This window comes from Sinohyriopsis cumingii, chromosome 15, assembly GCF_028554795.1.
Source record: "Sinohyriopsis cumingii isolate HCF-2022 chromosome 15, ASM2855479v2, whole genome shotgun sequence".
NCBI classification, from domain to species: domain Eukaryota; kingdom Metazoa; phylum Mollusca; class Bivalvia; order Unionida; family Unionidae; genus Sinohyriopsis; species Sinohyriopsis cumingii.
This window is the reverse complement of record NC_142975.1, coordinates 9,381,557-9,407,797: the sequence shown is the minus strand read 5'-3', so window position 1 is coordinate 9,407,797 and position 26,241 is coordinate 9,381,557. Positions and strand designations below refer to the sequence as shown.

At 35.3% G+C, this 26,241-nt stretch overlaps 1 protein-coding gene across 1 annotated transcript in view; it reads left to right on the top strand.

The window, feature by feature from the left end:
- LOC149781244 (von Willebrand factor A domain-containing protein 8-like) overlaps positions 1 to 26,241 on the top strand; it is a 203,976-nt gene that overhangs the window by 124,744 nt on the left and 52,991 nt on the right. Inside the window, exons 30-36 of the mRNA XM_089935327.1 lie at positions 740 to 856; positions 1,823 to 1,893; positions 2,814 to 2,939; positions 5,723 to 5,784; positions 10,565 to 10,713; positions 19,746 to 19,944; positions 25,649 to 25,727. Of these exons, the coding sequence (XP_089791453.1) occupies positions 740 to 856; positions 1,823 to 1,893; positions 2,814 to 2,939; positions 5,723 to 5,784; positions 10,565 to 10,713; positions 19,746 to 19,944; positions 25,649 to 25,727 (803 nt within the window). The remainder of the gene's footprint in view (positions 1 to 739; positions 857 to 1,822; positions 1,894 to 2,813; positions 2,940 to 5,722; positions 5,785 to 10,564; positions 10,714 to 19,745; positions 19,945 to 25,648; positions 25,728 to 26,241) is intronic.

Genomic DNA, 26,241 nt, shown 5'->3' with positions numbered 1-26,241 from the left:
CAGAATAATTACAATGTTTGTTGAGGTTCTCATTTCTCCACATGCAAACCGTTACTTTCTTTTACCTTGACAATCTATTAAATCCAAAATATGTGTGCCAGTCTGCTTATTTATTCCTGGAATTGTTAATTGGCAGACAAATTTGCTATATATTTTAAAACTAATTTTGTATCCACCAAAAGAGACAGATTATTCACTACTGTTATCATTATCATTCTTGTATCTTTTATTCCCCTTTTTTTTTCTCTGTCTGCTAAACAAATTTCCATTTCTGGTTTTAAAATATTCCAGCAAAGTCCTGTTTTATATAGAGGTAAAAGAAATATATATTTTTCCATTTCTCCTTAATTATTTGATAGTCTTTCCATAAATCTGGCAAATTCTATTCTGCTAATTCTACCTTGTATCATGCTATAACAATATCAAATGGATTTATAACACTGTTGCCTAATCTTTTATTAACCATCTTTCTTGGATAGCATTCATTCCTATGTAAAGGTTTGGTTTGGTATTTTTATTATTATAGCTTTGTAACCTAAATTGGGTAAAAATATTCTTAGATTATAGAGTTTATTATACAACAGTGCTCTGTTTAAATTAAACCGTATATTTATTGTTTTATTCCATTATGCATTCATTTCTTGTAAACAGTTCAAATAGAAAAATGTCTCCAACTGAGTGTAATGACTGAATGATTCATGACCTTTGTCTAGTGCTTGTATGTGTGCTAATTTTCCAGACGAATGTTGTCCTGAGTTTAAACTTTGAGAGTGGACAAGTATCCCGCATTGTCAGTCCAGCTCTCCCAGAGGTACCTGTTGCTAAACGCAGGTTTCCAACAACCAGCATTAAATCTGTAAGTGTTCTAAGACTGTATCATTTGTTTTCTATGACTGCTAGTTCTAATTTTTAGTTTGATGTCAAAATTACTCAATTCCATATGCACATAGAATCATGTCTTCAATAAGTCTTGTGATATTTTGCCTTTCATCATCAGTGTTGTTCTACTGATTACTTCCAACAAACTGCTTAGACCCACATCTGCCAGCTGATTATGTGAAATAAGATCTGGGTCTGTGCAGCTTGCATTTTGACTCAACTTAGAGGTAAATAATATGGTAATGTGCAGAATGTTGGAATATTTGACCTCCTGCATGTACTGTATATACTCACTTATAAGTTGAGTTCAATGCAAACTGTACAGACCTAGATCTGCCATTGCATAATACACTGGCAGATCTGGGCCTAATGCTTTTTGATGGGAGTAATCAGTAGAACAAACAACATATACCCTGGTCTGCAGGTGCATTATGCTATGGCAGATCAATACTACTAGTGGTTTGAGTGTCTGCCTTAGATGCAAGAGGTTGTGGGTTCGAACCCTGGCCAAGTCATACCAATATATAAAAATGGTACTCACAGTTGCCTTGCTAGTCACTCAGCATTAAGAGGTTAGTGTTAGGACTGTCAGCCTGGTGTCAGGATAATCTGACTGGGTGGGACATCATGCTACATGTCTGCAGCATGATGCCCCAGTACTAGAGATCACTATAAATTGCCACACTGCAGACATTGTAACAATATGACTGAATTTTTTTTAAAGCTACATTAAAATTCCAAATCACACACACACACTATGACAGATCAGGATATTTGCTTGCAATATCTCTTGTCTTATAAGTATATATGGTACATTTAATTTTTCCTTTTTCTTTCCTTACAGTTCTTACCTCCTTAAAACCAAACTGAAGGATATATCCGTATAACAGTCGTTTTACAACATATTTATTATTTTGTCTCTTTTCTTTCTTTAATTCTGCAGAGCCAGTACAAGCTGTGCCAATCAGCCTTGCCTAACATGTATGGAACTGCAGTCTTTTACAAACAAGAAGGGTAACACTATCTTTCTTATCTGTAATATCCTACATTTGCTTGTCTTTGTGTACATGTAAACAAAAACCATAGTAACAACAATGGACTCAAAATGGATTTTGATGTAAATGGCTATTTGGGGAGTCATGTTGATAGATACAAACTTGTCATTTTTGTATCCATACTCAAATATCTTTGCTGTAGATGCCATATTTATTAAATAAATTTGTGGACAAATAAAAATGAATATAAAGATGATATAAACACCACACAGTTGTTTGCTCACAAGTTTTCATTCTTTTCACACTGCTTCTTTAATCCTTTGTATCATGGTTCATACACATTTCATGCACTGGTGGCATTTTATTATTTTTCAAATGTCAACATGTTAACCTATCACTTTCTGTGAATTCGATTGGTCCAAATATGCCCTGGAAATCTTTGACTAGTATTCTTATATATTGATTGGCTATTGGTGGAATGTTCCTTGTCCCACCTTCTGGAGTCAATATTTTTTACTATTGTTATAAAAACTGGTGGTTGTCTTCCCAATTTGTTGAAAATAGATATTAGCAGAAATGCAGGTGACTATATAAAAAAAATAGTAGTAGTTACATATGTTCAAATATGACCCATTTATCAGAATTCGCAAAATGCTAACAAAATTTAAAGAATATCTAAACTCATGAACTTAATGTATTCATCTTGGGAGAAAAAGTAGGTCAGAGTAAACTACATTTCAAGGAAAACTAGGTCACAGTAAACTACTTTTCTTGCACTAGCAGTTTTGCAAGGTTTTGGATTATCTCACAGCAGAGCAGGCAAGATATAGCATTCTGAAAAATTCTTGTAATTTCTATGCACCATCTCCCACAAAGTTCCAAGTTAGAAAAAGTGAAATTGAAGAATTTTAAGCATGATTGAATCTTTTCCATTTGTAGAGACTTTCTAGATGTGATGAGTGTCTTAGAAGGAATCTCCCACACTGTGTTCCTACCAATCATGACTGATGCTGTGCTTCAGGTCGGAGAAAACAGATGGATTATAACAGAAGCAAAATCAAATAAGTAAGTCTCTGTTGGAAATGAAGGAATACCAATGACAAGCAAGTTCTTAGAATATGATCTATTGTATATTAAGGTAGGATCTTTTGTATAAAAAAAATAAAATAGCAATTCTTGTAAAATCAGGCAAACAATGATCATTATAAAAGAAATTAAGGTAGACAGTAACTGTAAAAAGTCACTCAAGACAATGTTAATACCAACCCATAGGAAGCTACTTGCACGCTTTCTCACATAAACCCACATTGGCTGAACCCGAGACTTGAACCCACTTGGACTGAGGTGAGATGGCATTGACCATTAAAAGTGAGCACTTTTGACCACTCACCCACCTGGAGTCCCCAGAAATTAAGGTAGAATAAAACAGTAATAACTGGCTTGGGACAACTGCTGTCAGTCATTTACAGTACTGTAGAAATGGGGCCCCGAGTGGCCGAGTGGTCTAAAGGGCTTTTCGTTACGGATCGCTGCCATCTCACCTCTGTCTGCGGCGGTTCGAGTCTAAGATTCAGCCAATGTGGGCATGTGAGAAAGCCTGCCATTAGCTTCTCGTGGGTCGGTGGTTCTTTCCGGGGTTTTCCGGGTTCTTCCTCCACCATTAATACTGGCCGCCATGTATAGCCTATCGTGCTGAAAAATGGCGTTAAACCCCACAACAACAACATACTGTAGAAACAGATACATGCTGTGAAGAACCTAATTCTCAACCAGGAAGAAGAGGATTAGAATAATTTGTTGGTGTCAGATAAACAGATTAATAAGGGATGCTGAATTTTGAAATTTTAATGAATACAATCCAAGCTGTCACTAGTGACCACTCATGAGAAAAAGCAAAACTGGCCGTTGCACACAGTTGACCACTGCACACGGGTTCACATATGGAAATTAACTTTTGAACAAATACCATGCACCAATTATTATTATTATTATTAATCTCATTATTATTACATTACCAGATTGTAATTTGCTATACAACAAAATCATAATTAATGGTTATATGTTGTCGAGTCCCAAATTTTTGTTCCACACAAGATTGCTGTATCCTGCTGACTTTAATTGATCTAAAAATGAAATTATCACTGACTTAAAAATGTACGCCAATCTTAGTTCACTCAGTAAAAACAATATCTGCATTTGTCATTTGCTCAATTTGCCAAGATCAAAACACATCTTATGTTAAGAATACTGTGATTAACACAAAATCAAAAGGAGTTGTATATGGCTATTTGTTATGACCTATGAACTAAAATTTAACAAACATATTTTGAATATTGAATGACCTCTGACCCAAATGAACTCGTATCTCTTCTCAAAGGCTAACTTTTTCTCACTCAGAGATAGCTTTCATTCATAGACAAATAGATGAAGATATCTAACCTTACCTGTCATACAGGCAAATAGATGAAGCTATCTAACTGTACCTGTCATATTGGCAAATAGATGAAGGTATCTAACTATAACTATCACACTGGCACAAAAAGGGGCTTAAATTTCTGCTGCTATGACACAACTACATTTCCCACCGTTCAGAAAACATTACTTCCGCCAAGCTAGTTAACAACAAAAACTGCCTTGCTTTCAAATTTGACATATTGACACCTTTGAGTTGCACTGTCACTGGAGTTACAAGTACAGGTGAAATAAGCATGGTATGCACATTGATTTATATGATAATCTATTATCTAAATTATGCCTTCCTCAGTAAACAAAAATTGAGTTTGCACAATCTGAAGGGCAAATGTAGATGTGCTTTAATGATTGCTTAAGGCAGGCTGAAACCATTGTTTGTCCACTGACTGCCAAATGCAGGTAACAATTACATATGGGACATTTATATATATATATGAAATTTGCTGGAATTTGAGTGGATGTTGTGAACAGGTATTTGCTGAGTAAAGAAAACCATTAGTTTGACAGAACATTACATGCCTAAACTTTGATAAAAATACAGAGAAGTGAGAGAATCTCTGTGTTTGTAACATTTATTAAAGTGTTCATTAAAATGTTACTTTAAAATTAAAAAAAAGTTTTCCTACATCAGTGGTAGAAACATAATTTGCATATTATTCCAGCTTAATTACTTAAGCATTCTGTTGTTCCTTCTTTCTCTTTTAAAGATCATTTGTTTATATCTATATTCTTGTATTTCCTCAGAGAAATTTATTACATTTTGCCTATCTTTCTCTCTTGAATTTGGATCCAGGAATATGAATATTTATTTGAAGGTTAAATTCTGCATATTTAACTGACAGCATATTGTGATGCTGTCTGTCTGTCTGTTCTCCCATGTGTTAATAACAACTTCTCCTAAACCACTGGGTGGAAATTTACCAGACATGATACCATGGTTGCCCTTATTCTGACCATTTGCAAGAGGGGGTATGATATGTTGACCTCTTCCCTTGGGTTCTTGTGAGGAGTTGTCAGGACAAATAATACAAAAATTACAATTACAGTAACATTTTTATCTTTTTTTAACCAAATGATGAGTACATTTGCCAAAAGTAATGAATTTGGGGGTAAATTTCCCTGGGTCATGGTCCAGGGGGGTGGTTCAAGGGTGAGGATGGGGGATATTATTAAAAAGGATGGGAACATGCATACCATTGATGTCCTGCCATCAGCTATGATTGTGGAAATCACAATATGTGCTAATATTTCAGACGGCTGCAATACTGTCCATCCAACATTCCTTCAGACGTAAATTCATGAGAAATTTTGTCAATATTTTAACATTTTCTGTGGTCCTAATAAAATGTACAGATTGTACATTTCTCTGCTTTCAGAAAATTTGTAATAGAGAAACAAGGTGCAGATGAGTTTATTCTTCAGTCCATTGAAGAAGATGGTAAACATTTAGTATTTATATTTTTACTCTTTCACAGATGTTATTATTATGTGTTTGCTTTCAGTTAAGACCAGCCTGATTTTTATGTATAATAGTACAAGAAATGCTTTAATTTATAGAAACTTTTATCTTAGAGTCAGAAGCATGTTCCTAAAATACTTAAAACGATGGAAACGGTGGGTGCCTTTTTGGTAATAATGGAAAAAATATACTTAAAATATAATGGTAAAGTGTGTTTACCATCTTAATATTTTTTTTACATGTATAACAAGATGGAGTCTGGCATGTTAACATATTCTCTGCATGATTTATCTAAATTTAATGGCTTTATTAGCTTAAGGTCAAGTGATCTCATGGTATGGCCTTGCATCAATCATCTGTCTTACATACATCAACAATTGCTATTTTCGAATTCTCATAGAATACTAAACTAACTTCAGTGAAGCAATGGCACACGGCATGACTGAATGAAGACCTTTAAATATGGCACATAGCATGCTAGCATAAAGGCCTTGAACATGACACAGAACTAGCTAGCATGAAGGCCTTTAAATATGGCACACAGCATGCACGCCTAAAGGCCCCTAAACATGGTACACAGATTGCTAGCATGAAGGAATTTAAATATGGTACACAACTTGCTAGCACAAAGGCCATTAATAGCCCATTTCATGCAGACTTCGGTGAACTTCGTAATTTGCTCTGAATTTTGATCACATGGCAGGTGGTCAGCTGACGTAATAGCCACTTGATAGGTGGTGGGCAAAATATTGCTAACGCTTCAGCATCAGCATCAACTTCTGTAACTACTTCAACATCGTTTATTGAGTTAAAAAATGCATATTCAACAGCGATGCTACCACAATTATTGACGAAATTTAATATTGGAGCCATCCTGTCTTATTTTCTGGAAACTAGGGTGGCTTTCAAACCCATACGAGAGAGTAGCTTTGAGCTGTTTACATCTGGACATGTACATGTAAGTAAGGAAACGGTGTCGAAGTAAATTTAATTCTGACAATCAAAGAGCAAGTTGTTCAAACTATTTCTGTGCATTCCAAACGTCACTTTAATAAAATCTGTTTCATATGAGTTTATCAGATTTGTTTCTGAAAGTCTGTGGATAATTTACATTTAAAAATTTCAATCATTTAATTAATTTTATTTCTGAAATATTTTTAAACAGCAGTGAATGCCATTTTGTTATGTACATGTACCCACCAGCGTTTGATTAGCTGGAGTATAAAGTAACTCGGGAGGTTATTCGGATAATTACAGAGCAACTCTGTTAAATTCGATATGAAATGGGCTATAAGGCACACATCATGCTAGCATAAAGACCATTAGCAAGGCACACAGAATGCTAGCATGAAGGAATTTAAATATGGCACATGGCATGCTAGCATAAAGGCCATTTACAAGGTACACAGATTGCTAGCATAAAGGCCATTTACAAGGCACACAGAATGCTAGCATGAAGGAATTTAAATATGGCACACAGCATGCTAGCATAAAGGCCATTAACAAGGCATGGTAGACAGCATGCTGGCATAAAGACCTTTAAACATGGCACGCAGCATACTAGCTTCAAGTTCTTTAAACATGACACACATCATACTAGTATGAAGGCCTTTAAACATGGTGCACAGCATGCTTGCACAAAGGCCTTTAACAAGGCATACAGCATGCTAGCATGAAGATGTTTAAACATGGCAAAGCATGCTTGCACAAAGGCCTTTAACAAGGCATACAGCATGCTAGCATGAAGATGTTTAAGCATGGTGCACAGCATGCTTGCACAAAGGCCTTTAACAAGGCATACAGCATGCTAGCATGAAGTTGTTTAAACATGGCAAAGCATGCTTGCATAAAGGCATTTAACAAGACATACAACATGCTAGCATTAAGGCCTTTACACATGGCAAAGCTTGCTTGCACAAAGGCCTTTAACAAGGCATACAGCATGCTAGCATGAAGATGTTTAAACATGGTGCACAGCATGCTTGCACAAAGGCCTTTAACAAGGCATACAGCATGCTAGCATGAAGATGTTTAAACATGGCAAAGCATGCTTGCACAAAGGCCTTTAACAAGGCATACAGCATGCTAGCATGAAGATGTTTAAGCATGGTGCACAGCATGCTTGCACAAAGGCCTTTAACAAGGCATACAGCATGCTAGCATGAAGATGTTTAAACATGGTGCACAGCATGCTTGCACAAAGGCCTTTAACAAGGCATACAGCATGCTAGCATGAAGATGTTTAAACATGGCAAAACATGTTTGCACAAAGGCCTTTAACAAGACATACAGCATACTTGCATGAAGGCCTTTAAAATTTGTACAACAACGTCAATCTCCTATCGACATTGATTGACATAATGATTATTTTAAATAATTGACTTTAAACAGAACTGATCAGATTTGACAGTATTCTTACATGAAGGTGTTTCAAATTTATACAAATAATACTGTTCCAGGCTCAAATATGATCACCATTTCTAAACACATTTTTAACCAACTTGAAAAAATACGAAAAGAATGTGGCCATCTTAAACAGAAAGCATTCTGGCAAAAGGCATTTCAGTATTGGACAAATGATGTTGATGTTCTGTCTGATATGGCAGAAGATACAGAAATATATAAAAACCATAAAAGAACTGTTTTCATGATATAATCAGTCATTGGTTTCTACAGGAAAAATTTCACTGATCCAGATTTCTTTGAGAACAGATATTGTACCTGTCTGTGAAGCTGATATCAGTCTGTTGAGCAGTCATATGCATCTTGTTAATTAGTTATATCTCTGACAAAGATTTTCTCACCCTTGTTTTATTTTCACATTAAAATTTTGTTGCAGTAGACCTTTCCAGTCTACATATATTTGTGAAAATGTTATAATTTATGTTGGATGTGTCAGATAATACTGAAATTCAGTCGTAGTGAAAGTGATAGTATTTTTTTATTTGTTATTATTTTCCTTCTACAGTAAAACAGATGTTCTGATATTTCAAAAATATTTTAAATAATCTCAAGTTTTTGTCAGGTGCAGTGATTTATAACCATTTCATAAAACATTGGACATTAATCTGTTTACCTAATTGAAATTTATTTATTGACTGCTTTATTAATGTAGTTATTTGTTTAATTATTTATTTATTTATTGAATCTTTTTATTTGTACATTTATTTATATATTCATTCATATATGTACTTAATGTGGGGGTTTTTGGACACAATAACTTAAAATAATTAGTAATAAAAACATATGTGAAAAAAATGAAGATGTGAAAAATATGACCCAGTTCGGCATGTAATAATAATAGTTTTCTTTTGAAAAAAGTTGGATGAAATCATTAAAGTAATTAGGGATATCAGTAACTTTGGAAAGAAAAACCGACCAATGAATTACTGTAAAAAATCAAGTGAAATTATGAGACAAGGAGAGTTCTTCTTGAAACAAAACACTGGACCAATCTCAGACAAACATGGCTGAGAACATTCTGGGTTGAAAGCATTTCAAAATTTGTTAATTGATACTGATCCATTTTCTAATATGGCTGCCATTACTAAAAATAGAGAAAACAATTTAATGACTCATAAAATCATGATGATCCATCATTAAAAATCACTTTGCTTATGAAAAATGGAAACAAATATTTGAATGACTTGTCCTTTAAACCACTTATTAGAAATTGATCATATTTGATAAACGGCACCCTAATATAAATTGCTTTTGGGAGTATCCTTACATGAATGATTTTAAATTTTATTTAAACGATGCCATTTCACCATAAAATGTGGCTTCTTTTACAACAACAAAAAATGTATGCAAATGAAAACCATTGAAATGACTTGTAAGATACTTCTGAACATCACTGCATTAAAGGTTTTGAAGTTTGTACATGTGGTGCTGAAACACCATCAAATATGACTGCCATTGCAAAAATATAGAAAAACTTATAACAACTTTTCATAAACCATTGAACAGACATTTACCAAATTACAGATTTGTACCTAATTTTGGCCAGGAAGCATCCTGGCAACACAACCTTTCAAATGTGAACAAATTCTTCCGATCAAAAGACCAATTCGGCTGCATATACAGAAATAGTGTAATCTTGAAAGAATTACTTTCATAACATATGCAATCAAAAAATTTAATGAAATTTCTTCCAAAGTCATCTTGCTCACCCAGATTTCTTTGCCATTAGGCAGTTGTCAGCCATGTGAGTAATCTCAGACCCATTTGGCATCTTTTATTTTTGTTGACTGTTTTATTTTACAATGATAATTGGGATATATAATTGGAATTCAATTTTTGTTAGTACAAATTTGGCATTTCTGCTTGTGTTATCTTTTCAGTGCAAGCTGATGATATCATTATTACTGAAGTAGAAAAACTGGAATATTGTCATAAATACATGAAATTAGAATGTTAGACAGTTTAATATAGTTCACATGATGACAGCTAATGTGTCATATATACTTGCTTATAAGTCAAGTCCAATTGTAAACAACATAAATCCTGGACTACCATTAATGAGGTGCCAGCAGATCAGAGTCTTATGTTTATTCTACTGATTATTCCTACGAAACTGCATTCACCCAGATCTTTTGGTGGATTATGCTATGGCAGATCTGGGTCTGTGCAGTTTGCAGTTGGACAAGCGAGTGTACATGGTATTTGCATACTGAGACATTAAGACAGGATAGTCCTGAAACTGTCTGCTGCATCAGAGATTTTCCTCACTGTGATTGATTTCAGTTTTTGTCTAAAGGTACACCACTGAAGCTGCTGAATTCAGGGACAAATCCTCTTAGTGACTACCTGCTGTCCAAGTCTATGCAGCAGAAGATTAGTACACCCAACAGGGTTGTGGTTACTCCAGAGACATATGCCACCTTACTTATTGGGTTTCCAGAACTGGTGAGGGTTTTATTTTACATGAAGTGATAAAAGCAAACCCAGTCACAGATTGTGTATCTTGATGTTTTTATTTTAATAATTTTTATTTTGAAACTCAAATACAATTTATTTTATGTAAAGACATAATGTGATTTGTTAATTAGCCCCCCTCCCCCCCCAGATTTTACAATATTCCCATAAAAAGTACTTTGCAACCTAGGGGCAAAACTTCACTTAACTCCCATTTCCTAAGCAAGATATAGTCATTGATGTGCTGATGTACAGTAAAAGCCAACAAATAGATCTACAGCACAAAATATAACAACCCAGTTTGTTTGAAGTTAGGTTAATATTCATTATTGCCTTGACTGAGAATGGGTTAATATTCATTATTGCCTTGACTGAGGATGGGTTAATATTCATTATTGCCTTGACTGAGAATGGGTTAATATTCATTATTGCCTTGACTGAGAATGGGTTAATATTCATTATTGCCTTGACTGAGAATGGGTTAATATTCATTATTGCCTTGACTGAGAATGGGTTAATATTCATTATTGCCTTGACTGAGAATGGGTTAATATTCATTATTGCCTTGAGTGAGAATGGGTTAATATTCATTATTGCCTTGACTGAGAATGGGTTAATATTCATTATTGCCTTGACTGAGAATGACTATTGCATCTTTATTAAAGATCATTGGCAAGTTTGTGATTAGCAGTAGTATTTCTTCAAATTCTGATTTATACAGTGTTTCTTTGAAGTCTGATTTATACAGTGTTTCTTTGAAGTCCAGTTAATACAGTGTTTCTTTGAAGTCCGATTTATACAGTACAAAACATGATTATTTCAGTATTTGGTATCAAGTGGAAGTGTGAACTATGTTTAAGGTAATATGTTGAAATACAGCTATGAATGAGGGAAGGACGGACTGTCTGTGAAGCAAGCAAAGCCCAGCAAAACTAAATTTCAGACCTCCCACTTGATGGAGTTTGACTTTATGATGCACATCAGCAACAAGGAGCATAGTGCAAACTCCATTTGAATATTAGTCATTCTGTAGTGTATGATGTCAGTACCATAATAACACCACCCAGCATAGGAACAATGCATGAATGCAGAGCTCAATCCCAAAAGTAACTGTCTTGTTTAACAATCATCGACAGACCAGGTCACTAGAGATGAAGTAATATTGCAAATACTTTTTAAAATCTGCATAAAAAATTTAAAGTGTGCTTGGATAGTGATATCATCAATATCATTTTTAGGTCTAGCTGTTACATTTATGATTGCTTGGATAGTGATATCATCAATATCATTTGTAGGTCTAGCTGTTACATTTATGATTGCTTGGATAGTGATATCATCAATATCATTTGTAGGTCTAGCTGTTACATTTATGATTGCTTGGATAGTGATATCATCAATATCATTTGTAGGTCTAGCTGTTACATTTATGATTGCTTGGATAGTGATATCATCAATATCATTTGTAGGTCTAGCTGTTACATTTATGATTGCTTGGATAGTGATATCATCAATATCATTTGTAGGTCTAGCTGTTACATTTATGATTGCTTGGATAGTGATATCATCAATATCATTTGTAGGTCTAGCTGTTACATTTATGATTGCTTGGATAGTGATATCATCAATATCATTTGTAGGTCTAGCTGTTACATTTATGATTGCTTGGATAGTGATATCATCAATATCATTTGTAGGTCTAGCTGTTACATTTATGATTGCTTGGATAGTGATATCATCAATATCATTTGTAGGTCTAGCTGTTACATTTATGATTGCTTGGATAGTGATATCATCAATATCATTTGTAGGTCTAGCTGTTACATTTATGATTGCTTGGATAGTGATATCATCAATATCATTTGTAGGTCTAGCTGTTACATTTATGATTGCTTGGATAGTGATATCATCAATATCATTTGTAGGTCTAGCTGTTACATTTATGATTGCTTGGATAGTGATATCATCAATATCATTTGTAGGTCTAGCTGTTACATTTATGATTGCTTGGATAGTGATATCATCAATATCATTTGTAGGTCTAGCTGTTACATTTATGATTGCTTGGATAGTGATATCATCAATATCATTTGTAGGTCTAGCTGTTACATTTATGATTGCTTGGATAGTGATATCATCAATATCATTTGTAGGTCTAGCTGTTACATTTATGATTGCTTGGATAGTGATATCATCAATATCATTTGTAGGTCTAGCTGTTACATTTATGATTGCTTGGATAGTGATATCATCAACATCATTTGTAGATCTAGCTGTTACATTTATGATTGCTTGGATAGTGATATCATCAACATCATTTGTAGATCTAGCTGTTACATTTATGATTGCTTGGATAGTGATATCATCAACATCATTTGTAGATCTAGCTGTTACATTTGTGATACTTTTAGATGACAAGGAAGCTTCTCTTTTGGAGCTGACTACATGCTCATCCCACTTGGACACTTCTTCACATCAATGCAGATGCAAAAAGATAATTTTTGTTGATGAGAAAAGTTTGACAAGATGTTCAGGGAAGTTATTTACACCATCCAGTCTGTAATGAAAGATGAAAACTAATGACACTTGTATCACTATCAGTCCTTCCACTGAGCTATTCACATCAGCAAAGTCTTCATGTATTCCACTGTCCAAAGTCTGCATCTGGTTAAGACTATTCCACTGTCTAAAGCCTGCATCTAATTAAGACTATATTCCACTGTCCAAAACCTGCATCTAATTAGGACTGTATTCCAATGTCTAAAGCCTGCATCTAATTAAGACTATATTCCACTGTCCAAGACCTGCATCTGATTAGGACTGTATTCCACTGTCCAAATCCTGAATCTAATTAAGACTATATTCCACTGTCCAAAACCTGCATTTGTATTCCAATGTCTGAAGCCTGCATCTGATTAAGACTATATACCACTGTCCAAAACCTGCATCTAATTAGGACTGTATTCCAATGTCTAAAGCCTGCATCTAATTAAGACTATATTCCACTGTCCAAAACCTGCATCTAATTAGGACTGTATTCCACTGTCCAAATCCTGAATCTAATTAAGACTATATTCCACTGTCCAAAACCTGCATTTGTATTCCAATGTCTGAAGCCTGCATCTGATTAAGACTATATACCACTGTCCAAAACCTGCATCTAATTAGGACTGTATTCCAATATCTAAATCCTGTATCTAATTAAGACTGTATTCCACTGTCTAAAGCCTGCATCTAATTAAGATTGTATACCACTGTCTAAATCCTGTATCTAATTAAGACTGTATTCCACTGTCCAAATCCCGTATCTAATTAAGACTATTTTCCACTGTCCAAAACCTGCATCTAATTAGGATTGTATTCCAATGTCTAAAACCTGCATCTAATTAGGACTGTATTCCACTGTCCAAATCCTGAATCTAATTAAGACTATATTCCACTGTCCAAAACCTGCATTTGTATTCCAATGTCTGAAGCCTGCATCTGATTAAGACTATATACCACTGTCCAAAACCTGCATCTAATTAGGACTGTATTCCAATATCTAAATCCTGTATCTAATTAAGACTGTATTCCACTGTCTAAAGCCTGCATCTAATTAAGATTGTATACCACTGTCTAAATCCTGTATCTAATTAAGACTGTATTCCACTGTCCAAATCCCGTATCTAATTAAGACTATTTTCCACTGTCCAAAACCTGCATCAAATTAGGATTGTATTCCAATGTCTAAAACCTGCATCTAATTAAGACTGTATTCCACTGTCTAAAGCCTGCATCTAATTAAGATCGTATACCACTGTCTAAATCCTGTATCTAATAAAGACTGTATTCCAGTGTCTAAATCCTGTATCTAATAAAGACTGTATTCCAATGTCTAAAGCCTGCATCTAATTAAGATGGTATCCCACTGTCTAAAGCCTGCATCTAGTTTAGACTGTATACCACTGTCCAAATTCTGCATCTAGTTAAGAATGTATACCACTGTTCAAAGTTTGCATCTAGTTTTGATTGTATTCCACTGTCCAAAGTCTGCATCTAGTTTAGATTGTATTCCAGTGTCCAAAGTCTGCATCTAGTTTTGATTGTATACCACTGTCCAAAGTCTGCATCTATACCAGTTTCCAAATCCTGCATCTAGTTTAGATTGTATTCCACTGTCCAAAGCCTGCATAAAGTTTAGATTGTATTCCACTGTCCAAAGTGTTCATCTAGTTAAGACTGTATTCCAGTGTCCAAAGCCTGCATGTATATTAGATTGTATACCAGTGTCCAGAGCCTGCATCTAGTTTAGATTGTATACCACTGTCCAAAGCCTGCATCTAGTTTAGATTGTATACCACTGTCCTAATTCTGCATCTAGTTTAGATTGTATTCCACTGTCCAAAGTCTGCATCTAGTTTAGATTGTATTCCAGTGTCCAAAGTCTGCATCTAGTTTTGATTGTATTCCACTGTCTAAAGTCTGCATCTAGTTTAGATTGTATTCCAGTGTCCAAATCCTGCATCTAGTTTTGATTGTATTCCACTGTCCAAAGTCTGCATCTAGTTAAGACTGTATTCCAGTGTCCAAAGCCTGCATCTAGTTTAAATTGTATTCCACTGTCCAAAGTCTGCATCTAGTTTAGACTGTATACCAGTTTCCAAATCCTGCATCTAGTTTAGATTGTATTCCACTGTCCAAAGTGTTCATCTAGTTAAGACTGTATTCCAGTGTCCAAAGCCTGCATGTATATTAGATTGTATACCAGTATCCAAAGCCTGCATCTAGTTTAGATTGTATACCACCGTCCAAAGCCTGCATCTAGTTTAGATTGTATACAACTGTCCTAATTCTGCATCTAGTTTAGATTGTATTCCACTGTCCAAATCCTGCATCTAGTTTAGATTGTATTCCACTGTCCAAATTCTAAATCTAGTTTAGATTGTATACTACTGTCCGAAGCCTGCATTTAGTTTAGATTGTATTCCACTGTCCAAAGTCTGCATCTAGTTAAGACTGTATTCCAGTGTCCAAATCCTGCATCTAGTTTAAATTGTATTCACTGTCCAAAGTCTGCATCTAGTTTAGACTGTATACCAGTTTCCAAATCCTGCATCTAGTTTAGATTGTATTCCACTGTCCAAAGCCTGCATAAAGTTTAGATTGTATTCCACTGTTCAAAGTGTTCATCTAGTTAAGACTGTATTCCAGTGTCCAAAGCCTGCATGTATATTAGATTGTATACCAGTGTCCAAAGCCTGCATCTAGTTTAGATTGTATACCACTGTCCAAATCCTGCATCTAGTTTAGATTGTATACCAGTGTCCAAAGCCTGCATCTAGTTTAGATTGTATACCACTGTCCTAATTCTGCATCTAGTTTAGATTGTATTCCACTGTCCAATGTCTGCATCTAGTTTAGATTGTATTCCACTGTCTAAAGTCTGCATCTAGTTTAGACTGTATTCCACTGTACAAAGTCTGCATCTAGTTTAAATTGTATTCCACTGTCCAAAGTGTTCATCTAGTTAAGACTATTCCAGTGTCCAAAGCCTGCATGTATATTAGATTGTATACCAGTATCCAAAGCCTGCATCTAGTTTAGATTGTATACCACCATCCAAAGCCTGCATCTAGTTTAGATTGTATACCACTGTCCTAATTCTGCATCTAGTTTAGATTGTATTCCACTGTCCAAAGCCTGCATCTAGTTTAGATTGTATTCCACTGTCCAAATTCTAAATCTAGTTTAGATTGTATACTACTGTCCGAAGCCTGCATTTAGTTTAGATTGTATTCCACTGTCCAAAGTCTGCATCTAGTTAAGACTGTATTCCAGTGTCCAAAGCCTGCATCTAGTTTAAATTGTATTCCAGTGTCCAAAGTCTGCATCTAGCTTTGATTGTATACCACTGGCCAAAGTCTGCATCTAGTTTTGATTGTATTCCAATGTCCAATGTCTGCATCTAGTTTAAATTGTATTCCTATGTCCAATGTCTGCATCTAGTTTTGATTTTATTCCATTGTCTAATGTCTACATCTAGGTTTGATTTTATTTCACTGTTCAAAGCCTGCATCTAGTTTAGACTGTATACAACTGTCCAAATTCAGCATCTAGTTTAGATTGTATTCCACTGTCCAAATCCTGCATCTAGTTTAGACTGTATACCAGTTTCCAAATCCTGCATAAAGTTTAGACTATATTCCACTGTCCAAAGCCTGCATCTAGAATAGATTGTATTCCAGTGTCCAAAGCCTGCATCTAGTTTAGATTTTATTCCACTGCCCAAAGTGTTCATCTAGTAAGACTGTATTCCAGTGTCCAAAGCCTTCATCTAGTTAAGACTGTATTCCACTGTCCAAAGTGTTCATCTAGTTAGGACTGTATTTCAGTTTCCAAAGCCTGCATCTAATTTTGATTGTATTCCACTGTCCAAAGTGTTCATCTAGTTAAGACTGTATTCCATTGTCCAAAGCCTGCATCTAGTTTAAACTGTATACCACTATCCAAATTATGCATCTAGTTTAGATTGTATCCCACTGTCCAAAGCCTGCATCTAGTTTAGACTGTATACCAGTTTCCAAATCCTGCATAAAGTTTAGACTGTATTCCACTGTCCAAAGCCTGCATCTAGATTAGATTGTATTCCAGTGTCCAAAGCCTGCATCTAGTTTAGATTGTATTCCACTGTCCAAAGCCTGCATCTAGTTTAGACTGTATACCAGTTTCCAAAGCCTGCATAAAGTTTAGACATGGGGTGGGCAAACTACGGCCCGTCAAGGGTTTTCATGCGGCCTAGGAACAAGTCATCATTTACACTGACTCTGTTTATGTTACTCGTTTATCAAATAAATGTGCTTCTTTTGAAGATTAAGTTTTCAAATATTAACATCATATTATCAACTGAAAATTAATTAGATGTTATTTAGAAAAACCTTTTGTTTTTGCAATTTCAAATATTAATTATTTTACTTAATGAACTATGCGGTCCGTGACAAGGTGTAAATTTGTGTATGCGGCACTTGCACTGGAAAGTTTGCCCACCTCTGGTTTAGACTGTATTCCACTGTCCAAAGCCTGCATCAAGTTAAGACTGTATTCCAGTGTCCAAAGCCTGCATCTAGTTTAGATTTTATACCACTGTCCCAAGCCTTCATCTAGTTTTGATTGTATTCCAGTATCCCAAGTCTGCATCTAGTTTAGATTGTATTTCAGTGTCCAAATCCTGCATCTAGTTTTGATTGTATTCCACAGTCCAAAGCCTGCATAAAGTTTAGACTGTATTCCAGTGCCCAAAGTGTTCATCTAGTTAAGACTGTTTTCCAGTGTCCAAAGCCTGCATTTAGTTTAAATTGTATACCATTGACCAAAGCCTGCATCTAGTTTAGATTGTATACCAGTCTCCAAAGCCTGCATAAAATTTTGATTGTATTCCATTGTCCAAAGTGTTCATCTAGTTAAGACTGTATTCCAGTGTCCAAAGCCTGCATCTAGTTTAGACTGTATTCCACTGTCCAAAGCCTGCTTAAAGTTTAGACTGTATTCCAGTGTCCAAAGTCTGCATCTAGTTTAGACTGTATTCTGCTGTCCAAAGTGTTCATCTAGTTAAGACTGTATTCCACTGTCCAAAGTCTGCATCTAGTTAAGACTGTATTCCAGTGTCCAAAGCCTGCATCTAGATTAGACTGTATTCCACTGTCCAAAGTGTTCATCTAGTTAAGACTGTATTCCAGTGTCCAAAGCCTCCATCTAGATTAGATTGTATACCACTGTCCAAAGTCTGCATCTAGTTTAGTTTGGATTCTACTGTCCAAAGCCTGCATTTAGTTTAGACTGTATTCCACTGTCCAAAGTCTGCATCTAGTTAAGACTATATTCCAGTGTCCAAAGCCTGCATCTAGTTTAGACTGTATACCACTGTCCAAAGTATTCATCTAGTTAAGACTGTATTCCAGTGTCCAAAGCCTGCATCTAGATTAGACTGTATTCCACTGTCCAAAGTGTTCATCTAGTTAAGACTGTATTCCAGTGTCCAAAGCCTCCATCTAGATTAGATTGTATACCACTGTTCAAAGTCTGCATCTAGTTTAGATTGGATTCTACTGTCCAAAGCCTGCATTTAGTTTAGACTGTATTCCACTGTCCAAAGTCTGCATCTAGTTAAGACTATATTCCAGTGTCCAAAGCCTGCATCTAGTTTAGACTGTATACCACTGTCCAAAGTGTTCATCTAGTTAAGACTGTATTCCAGTGTCCAAAGCCTGCATCTAGATTAGACTATTCCACTGTCCAAAGTGTTCATCTAGTTAAGACTGTGTTCCAGTGTCCAAAGCCTCCATCTAGATTAGATTGTATACCACTGTCCAAAGTCTGCATCTAGTTTAGATTGGATTCTACTGTCCAAAGCCTGCATTTAGTTTAGATTGGATTCTACTGTCCAAAGTCTGCATCTAGTTTAGATTGGATTCTACTGTCCAAAGTCTGCATTTAGTTTAGACTGTATTCCAGTGTCCAAAAAGATATAAATTGTGTATGTGGTTGTGACTGTGTGTGTGTGTTATATGACTATACAAGTCTGCCAACTGTTTTTTGCCTGAAAGTTTATTAAATGCATCAAAAGAAAAGATTTTTTTTGGTATAAAAATGTGAATTTTTAAACCTAATCAATTGGCTTAAATGAGTAGGTAACTTATTCTCAATTGCACACTCCCTCCCTTGAAGGTTGGCAGGTATGCTTATACCCCCAAAACACACTAAAATCCCACCCAAATTTGTCTTGAAGGTTGGCAGGTATGCTTATAAGCCCTTCATAATTGAGAATATAAATGACCTGCAAACCGCATGTAAGTCACTTTCATAAGGGTGTTGATGAACATTTTGTGCTGGTATGTAGGATCTCTGCCATGCCGGTAGGCTATTCAGAGACTTGAGACACATTTTAACATTTACAACTGCAGGTATCTTAATCACAAATCCATTCAAGGCCTTCATATCCAAGATACTAGTTGCATATCTATTACATTGCCATGTGATTTTGACTTCAGTCTTCAGCAGATGTGTACAGCATACCAAGACAGCCACTAAAAAATGACAATCCAATTATCCGTAGTGATCCATTCCTCGGACTACCTAGTAAGCCAAGCTCTCTGAGTGCTGCATCCTCCATAGTACTCCTTCCGGAGTCAGGGCAGGTTGTCAAGACCATACCCACTTGGAAGGCCCCAGAAGAAGTCACTCCTAAAGGTAAGATACAGGTGCTATGTGGATGACGGGAAAATATCAGGTGTAACAAGTGAATCTTTAGATGGAAAAATCTTGTATTTTTTTTACAGAACTTGGTTCAAGACAGAATAGAGCTTTAATGTTTAGAATCCACTTTTGTTAGATTAGGTGCAGAACAAAATGTGTTAAAAATATATATTTAACTGACATCAAATTTTGTATGAGTTAAATTACCAGAATGTTTGGAAGTTGTGGAACTCTTTAGTCAATTCCTATGCAAAACTTGATGTAATTGGCGCTTTGTCAAGTCAACTAAATCACTTATTATTTTAGAAACTGCACACATGACCTATGAGCACATGCTCATATGATTCTCTCCTATCAATGAGCTACCATTAAAGCAAATACACAGGTAATGGTAGTCAAGTAAAAAAGTGTAAAACATAAACAAGAGATTTCTTGCTAGGGTACTATGAGCAATAGATAAGGACAGTTTGAAACCTTCAGTTCAAATAAAGATCTTCATTAAATAAAAGGAGGTGTACCTTGTCTGATCATGACTGTTAGTGTTTATATTTCAGTGTTATAAATCAGTATACCAGTGATTAAATGAGATTGATTTGTGTAATTTCAGTCTTGTAAATATTTAAGTATTTGTAAATATAAGAAGCCTAGTTATTGGTTTTGTGCTGTCATTCCATCCATCACACTTTTAAACAAAGATAGCTGAAAAGCTAAACCATACCAGTTTGATGTTTAGATGCTTTAGGTAGGTTCCAGGACAGATTAAATTCTGGTGATTGCGACTTTATGAGGTCTACTGGTCTACTAGCATTTCATTGGACCTCAGAACTCAAAATGGCTGCCATTGATGGTTGCTGCTTAATACAATATTCCAGCATGTCATGGCTACTGTTCCATCTCAATATAACATTCCAGTATGTCATGGCTACTTTGCCATCTCAATATAACATTCCAGTATGTCATGGCTGCTGTTCAATCTCAATATAACATTCCAGTATGTCATGGCTACTGTTCCATCTCAAAATAACATTCCAGTATGTCATGGCTACTTTTCCATCTCAAAATAACATTCCAGTATGTCATGGCTGCTGTTCCATCTCAATATAACATTCCAGTATGTCATGGCTACTGATCTATCTCAATATAACATTCCAGTATGTCATGGCTACCTTTCCATCTCAATATAACATTCCAGCATGTCATGGCTATTGTTCCATCTCAATATAACTTTCCAGCATGTCATGGCTACTGTTTCATCTCAATATAACATTCAGGATGTGATGGCTACTTTTCCAGCTGAAAATAACATTCCAGTATGGCAAGGCCACTGTTCCATCTCAAAATAACATTTCAGTATGGCATGGCTACTGTTCCATCTCAATATAACATTCCAGTATGTCATGGCTACCTTTCCATCTCAATATAACATTCCAGCATGACATGGCTGCTGTTCCATCTCAATATAACATTCCAGTATGTCATGGTTACTTTTCCATCTCAAAATAACTTTCCAGCATGTCGTGGCTACTGTTCCATCTCAATATGACATTCCAGTATGGCAAGGCCACTGGTCCATCTCAAAATAACATTCCAGTATGTCATGGCTGCTGTTCCATCTCAATATAACATTCCAGTATGGCATGGCTGCTGTTCTATCTCAATATAACATTCCAGTATGTTATGGCTACCTTTCCATCTCAAAATAACATTCCAGCATGTCATGGCTACTGTTCTATCTCAATTTAACTTCCCAGCATGTCATGGCTACTGTTCCATCTCAGTATAACATTCCAGGATGTCATGGCTACTTTTCCATCTCAAAATAACATTCCAGCATGTCATGGCTACTGTTCCATCTCAATATAACATTTCAGCATGTCATGGCTGCTGTTCTATCTCAATATAACATTCCAGTATGTCATGGTTACTGTTCCATCTCAATATAACATTCCAGGATGTCATGGCTACTTTTGCATCTCAAAATAACATTCCAGTATATCATGGCTACTGTTCCATCTCAATATAACATTCCAGCATGTCATGGCTGCTGTTCCATCTCAAAATAACATTCCAGTATGTCATGACTGCTGTTCCATCTCAATATAACATTCCAGTATGTCATGGCTACTGTTCCATCTCAATATAACATTCCAGTAAGTCATGGCTACTTTTCCATCTCAAAATAACTTTCCAGCATGTCATGGCTACTGTTCCATCTCAATATAACATTCCAGTATGTCATGGCTACTTTTCCATCTCAAAATAACATTCTAGTATATCATGGCTGCTGTTCAATCTCAAAATAACATTCCAGTATGTCATGGCTACTGTTCTATCTCAATATAACTTTCCAGTATGTCATGGCTACTGTTCTATCTCAATATAACATTCCAGTAAGTCATGGCTACTTTTCCATCTCAAAATAACTTTCCAGCATGTCATGGCTACTGTTCCATCTCAATATAACATTCCAGTATGTCATGGCTGCTGTTCCATCTCAATATAACATTCCAGCATGTCATGGCTATTGTTCCATCTCAATATAACATTCCAGCATATCATGGCTATTGTTCCATCTCAATATAACATTCCAGCATGTCATGGCTACTGTTCCATCTCAATATAACATTCCAGCATGTCATGGCTATTGTTCCATCTCAATATAACATTCCAGCATGTCATGGCTATTGTTCTGTCTCAATATAACATTCCAGCATGTCATGGCTATTGTTCCGTCTCAATATAACATTCCAGCATGTCGTGGCTACTGTTCCATCTCAATATAACATTCCAGCATGTCATGGCTATTGTTCCATCTCAATATAACATTCCAGTATGTCATGGCTACTGTTCCATCTCAATATAACATTCCAGCATGTCATGACTGCTGTTCCATCTCAATATAACATTCCAGCATGTCATGGCTGCTGTTCCATCTCAATATAACATTCCAGTATGGCAAGGCCACTGTTTCATCTCAGTATAACATTCCAGCATGTCTTAGCTGCTGTTCCATCTATATTACATGTCCACGATCAATTTACATTTAAGAACTTATAATAAAGTTTGCTTTTATTTTTGAAGAAACGGGATTCAGCGTGGTTTTAAACGCATTAAGCAAATCAAATTGGCTTGAAGATGAACTGAATCTGGCTTTCCTTTTCTCTCTTGATTGAGCAGTTTCATACTTCTGTTTATCTATCTCCTACATTTTATTGGAATGCGTTCTGTGAATATGTTTTACCCTGTTTTTTCATGTTACCACTGTACTTTACCATGGAAAAACAAACTTGACAAACCATTAAATCCTTCTTGACAATATGTCTCCACTCTTTGTAGGTTGTGGGTAAACCCAAATCTCACTACAGGGAAGATGTAATTGAGGATGAGCACTTTGTTGCTTGTTAGATTCACTTGCTTCTTTGTCTTTGGCCATTAATTCAATGATCTGTAATGTATGTAATATAACACTGAGCCTTCTTATGCATGTATTAAGTATGACGCTACTAACATTCTAAGACCATGCTCCAGACACTGAGGTCTGAAATTTTTCTTCAGTATTAGTTACATTATTTTAGCCAAACAGTAAAATATATTTAATGAAAATTCAGATTAAGTGAAAGTTAATATAATTTTACTCTCTTTAACAAATTGGCAGTGGAAAAAAATAGGTAACATACAACGAATAATAGCACTTATTACTTCTCACATAATGATATTTACAACCAATGTTGCACTGCGGTGGTGTTCATTGTTTAAGAAGGGTTGTACTGAAATGAGTATTTTGCAAATATTCACAATTTTTTTAATATTGTATATCAACCTAATGGTCAGCTGTCAAATTCGACCCCGGACACTGAGATGCGATGTCAGATTCTTTATTGATTCCTTCATTAGCCAGCCAAAACAGTTTTTTTCTGATGAATTCCATTTCATTGCAAGCAAGCATGCTGGCTGCAGACCAATAATGTTAGCAGTATTGACATGGTAGTGATAAAGTTGGTTGATTAGTGACATTAGAAAATGTAGTTTTTTAATAGTTTGATTTTTAGAAGCATTGTGATATCAAACAAATTTGTTGCATGTCTTATTATGTCGATAGTGTTATGATTATCATGATTGAATCATTATACCCCTCCTTAAAAATATGTTACCTGTGACATAATACATGTCAATGCTTCTGTTTAGCTGGGGCCATAAGTTAATCTTAAAATGTCAATTGACCCAGGAAAAATCTGGAAAAGACATGGTGTTGTTTTCGTTCAAAAAGTGGGGGAACTTTAACGTTACCTTAACCCGTACCTGGTTGGGTATGTGCCTATGTATTTGGTAGCTGACTTTTAATGGGTTCTTTTGAAGGTTAGTCTATCTTTAACATTGTTAAATAGTTGTTTAACAAGATTAATTTCCATGAAGACCCTTTGACTGATGTTCATGATTAAGATCCCACATACTTGTAGATAACAGATAGGTTGCTGACTGGCTAAATTGAAAGACTAATGAATAATTTGAATCATTTGTTAATTTACTTTATCAGAAATATATAATATAGACATGAACATCAATAATCGTGACCCAGAGTAGTATGAATTAAAGTGACAATACAAATCTCAAGATTTGTATATTTATACAGGTACACAGTTGATTGATATACTAATCGACACTGTTTCATTCAAATCGTGTTAAATTTAGAAAAATTGTTTTTGCACTTACATATTGTATTTTCAATAGTTACTAAATGGACTGGTGTGGGGTTGACTGAATCAATCCCTTGCCAAAAGGGAGGTAACTTCTGCATTTGCAAAAATGGCAAATTTCCTAAATACTTGACATCAAATGTTAGATGAATGTAAAATGTACTATTCATCATACTCCTGTTCTACTATGTTATTGCCCTTATATTAGGACAGATTGTAGTCCATGTAGTACAAAGCACAACAACGTATAAAAAACTGTAATACTTGCTTATTAATTGAATCCAAGTGCAAAGCGCACAGACCCAAATCTTCATTCTCATTATGGGCTGGAAAATTTTGGTCTGTACAGTTTGTTTTAGGAGTAATCAGTACAACAACAAAAAATCAACCCTAATCTACTGATGCATTATGTAGCAGCAAATCAGGGTCTATGTAGTTTGCAGTGGGACTCAACTTATAAGCATGTAGAGATGGTAATCTATGAATTTGTTGGTGTTATGGAATTGCTTTAACCCTCAGTTATGTATAATCATCCACTTTTTAGAAGTTAAATTTGTTGTTGTATCAACTGTGATCATCCTGAAGAAAATGACCAAAGTTTAGCTAAAAGATTGAAATCTGGGAAACCCTGTACGTCAAATACTTATGACAACACGGCAGCATTTTTATGGTATATGCACCGTGAGCCTTTGAAGTGCAAATGTCATCTGCATGAATGGAGGAAAGAATGGTATAAAATTTTCAAGCCAAAATGGAAGAAGTTCATTTTAGCCATTTTAAAGGCAGGTTGCATAAATACATGTTGAGATGCAGCACGAGTCAAATGCAGATGAAATAATATGGTGAAACTGCTGTTGCACACTTTGATATTATCATTTATTTTTTTTAATGATAAAATTAAATTTTCATTAAATTTACCCACCTCATCACATTTTCATAAATTTTTGTTACAGGGACAGCTTCAGAAACTTGTTTATCAAGCATTTACTACTTGTGTCTTTCAGATCAAAAGCCTCATGTAAGTGGCTATATGGAGGTATCAGATCTGGCCAATCACAAGCTTCGATACATCCCTATCCCAGGGTAACCATTCTGAAACATTATATATGAATTTGAATGATTGGACACAGTATATCTCAATAAATACTTTAATGCTTACATGTTCATTTTTAAATGCTGACCACCAGATGTCTTTTGCAATTATATAGACAGTTATCTAAATGAGATTTTTGCTACCATAAATACTCTAAATATTTGTTTAAAAGCTACTTTGTCATCAGAAATTATTTTTCCAAAAAAGGCTAGCATAGCATTGTCAGATATCAGCACACACACTCCTATAATCATAACCACACAGACATTAAATAATATTTTTAAAAAGGACCAGGTTTCTGACTTTAGAATCCCTTGAAGAGTTGAATGCCATCTTAACCAGATGTAATGTTTACTGTTTTCAGTAGTTAAGGTGGGCGGAGGGGGTTGAAAGTGATAGGAGTGTCATTAGAGATCAATATTGCATTGACAAGACACTTGATGGTACTGTTCAAATTTGCGTGAAGATCTTGTTAAATTTGTCTCAACATAGGAAGTTTCTTTC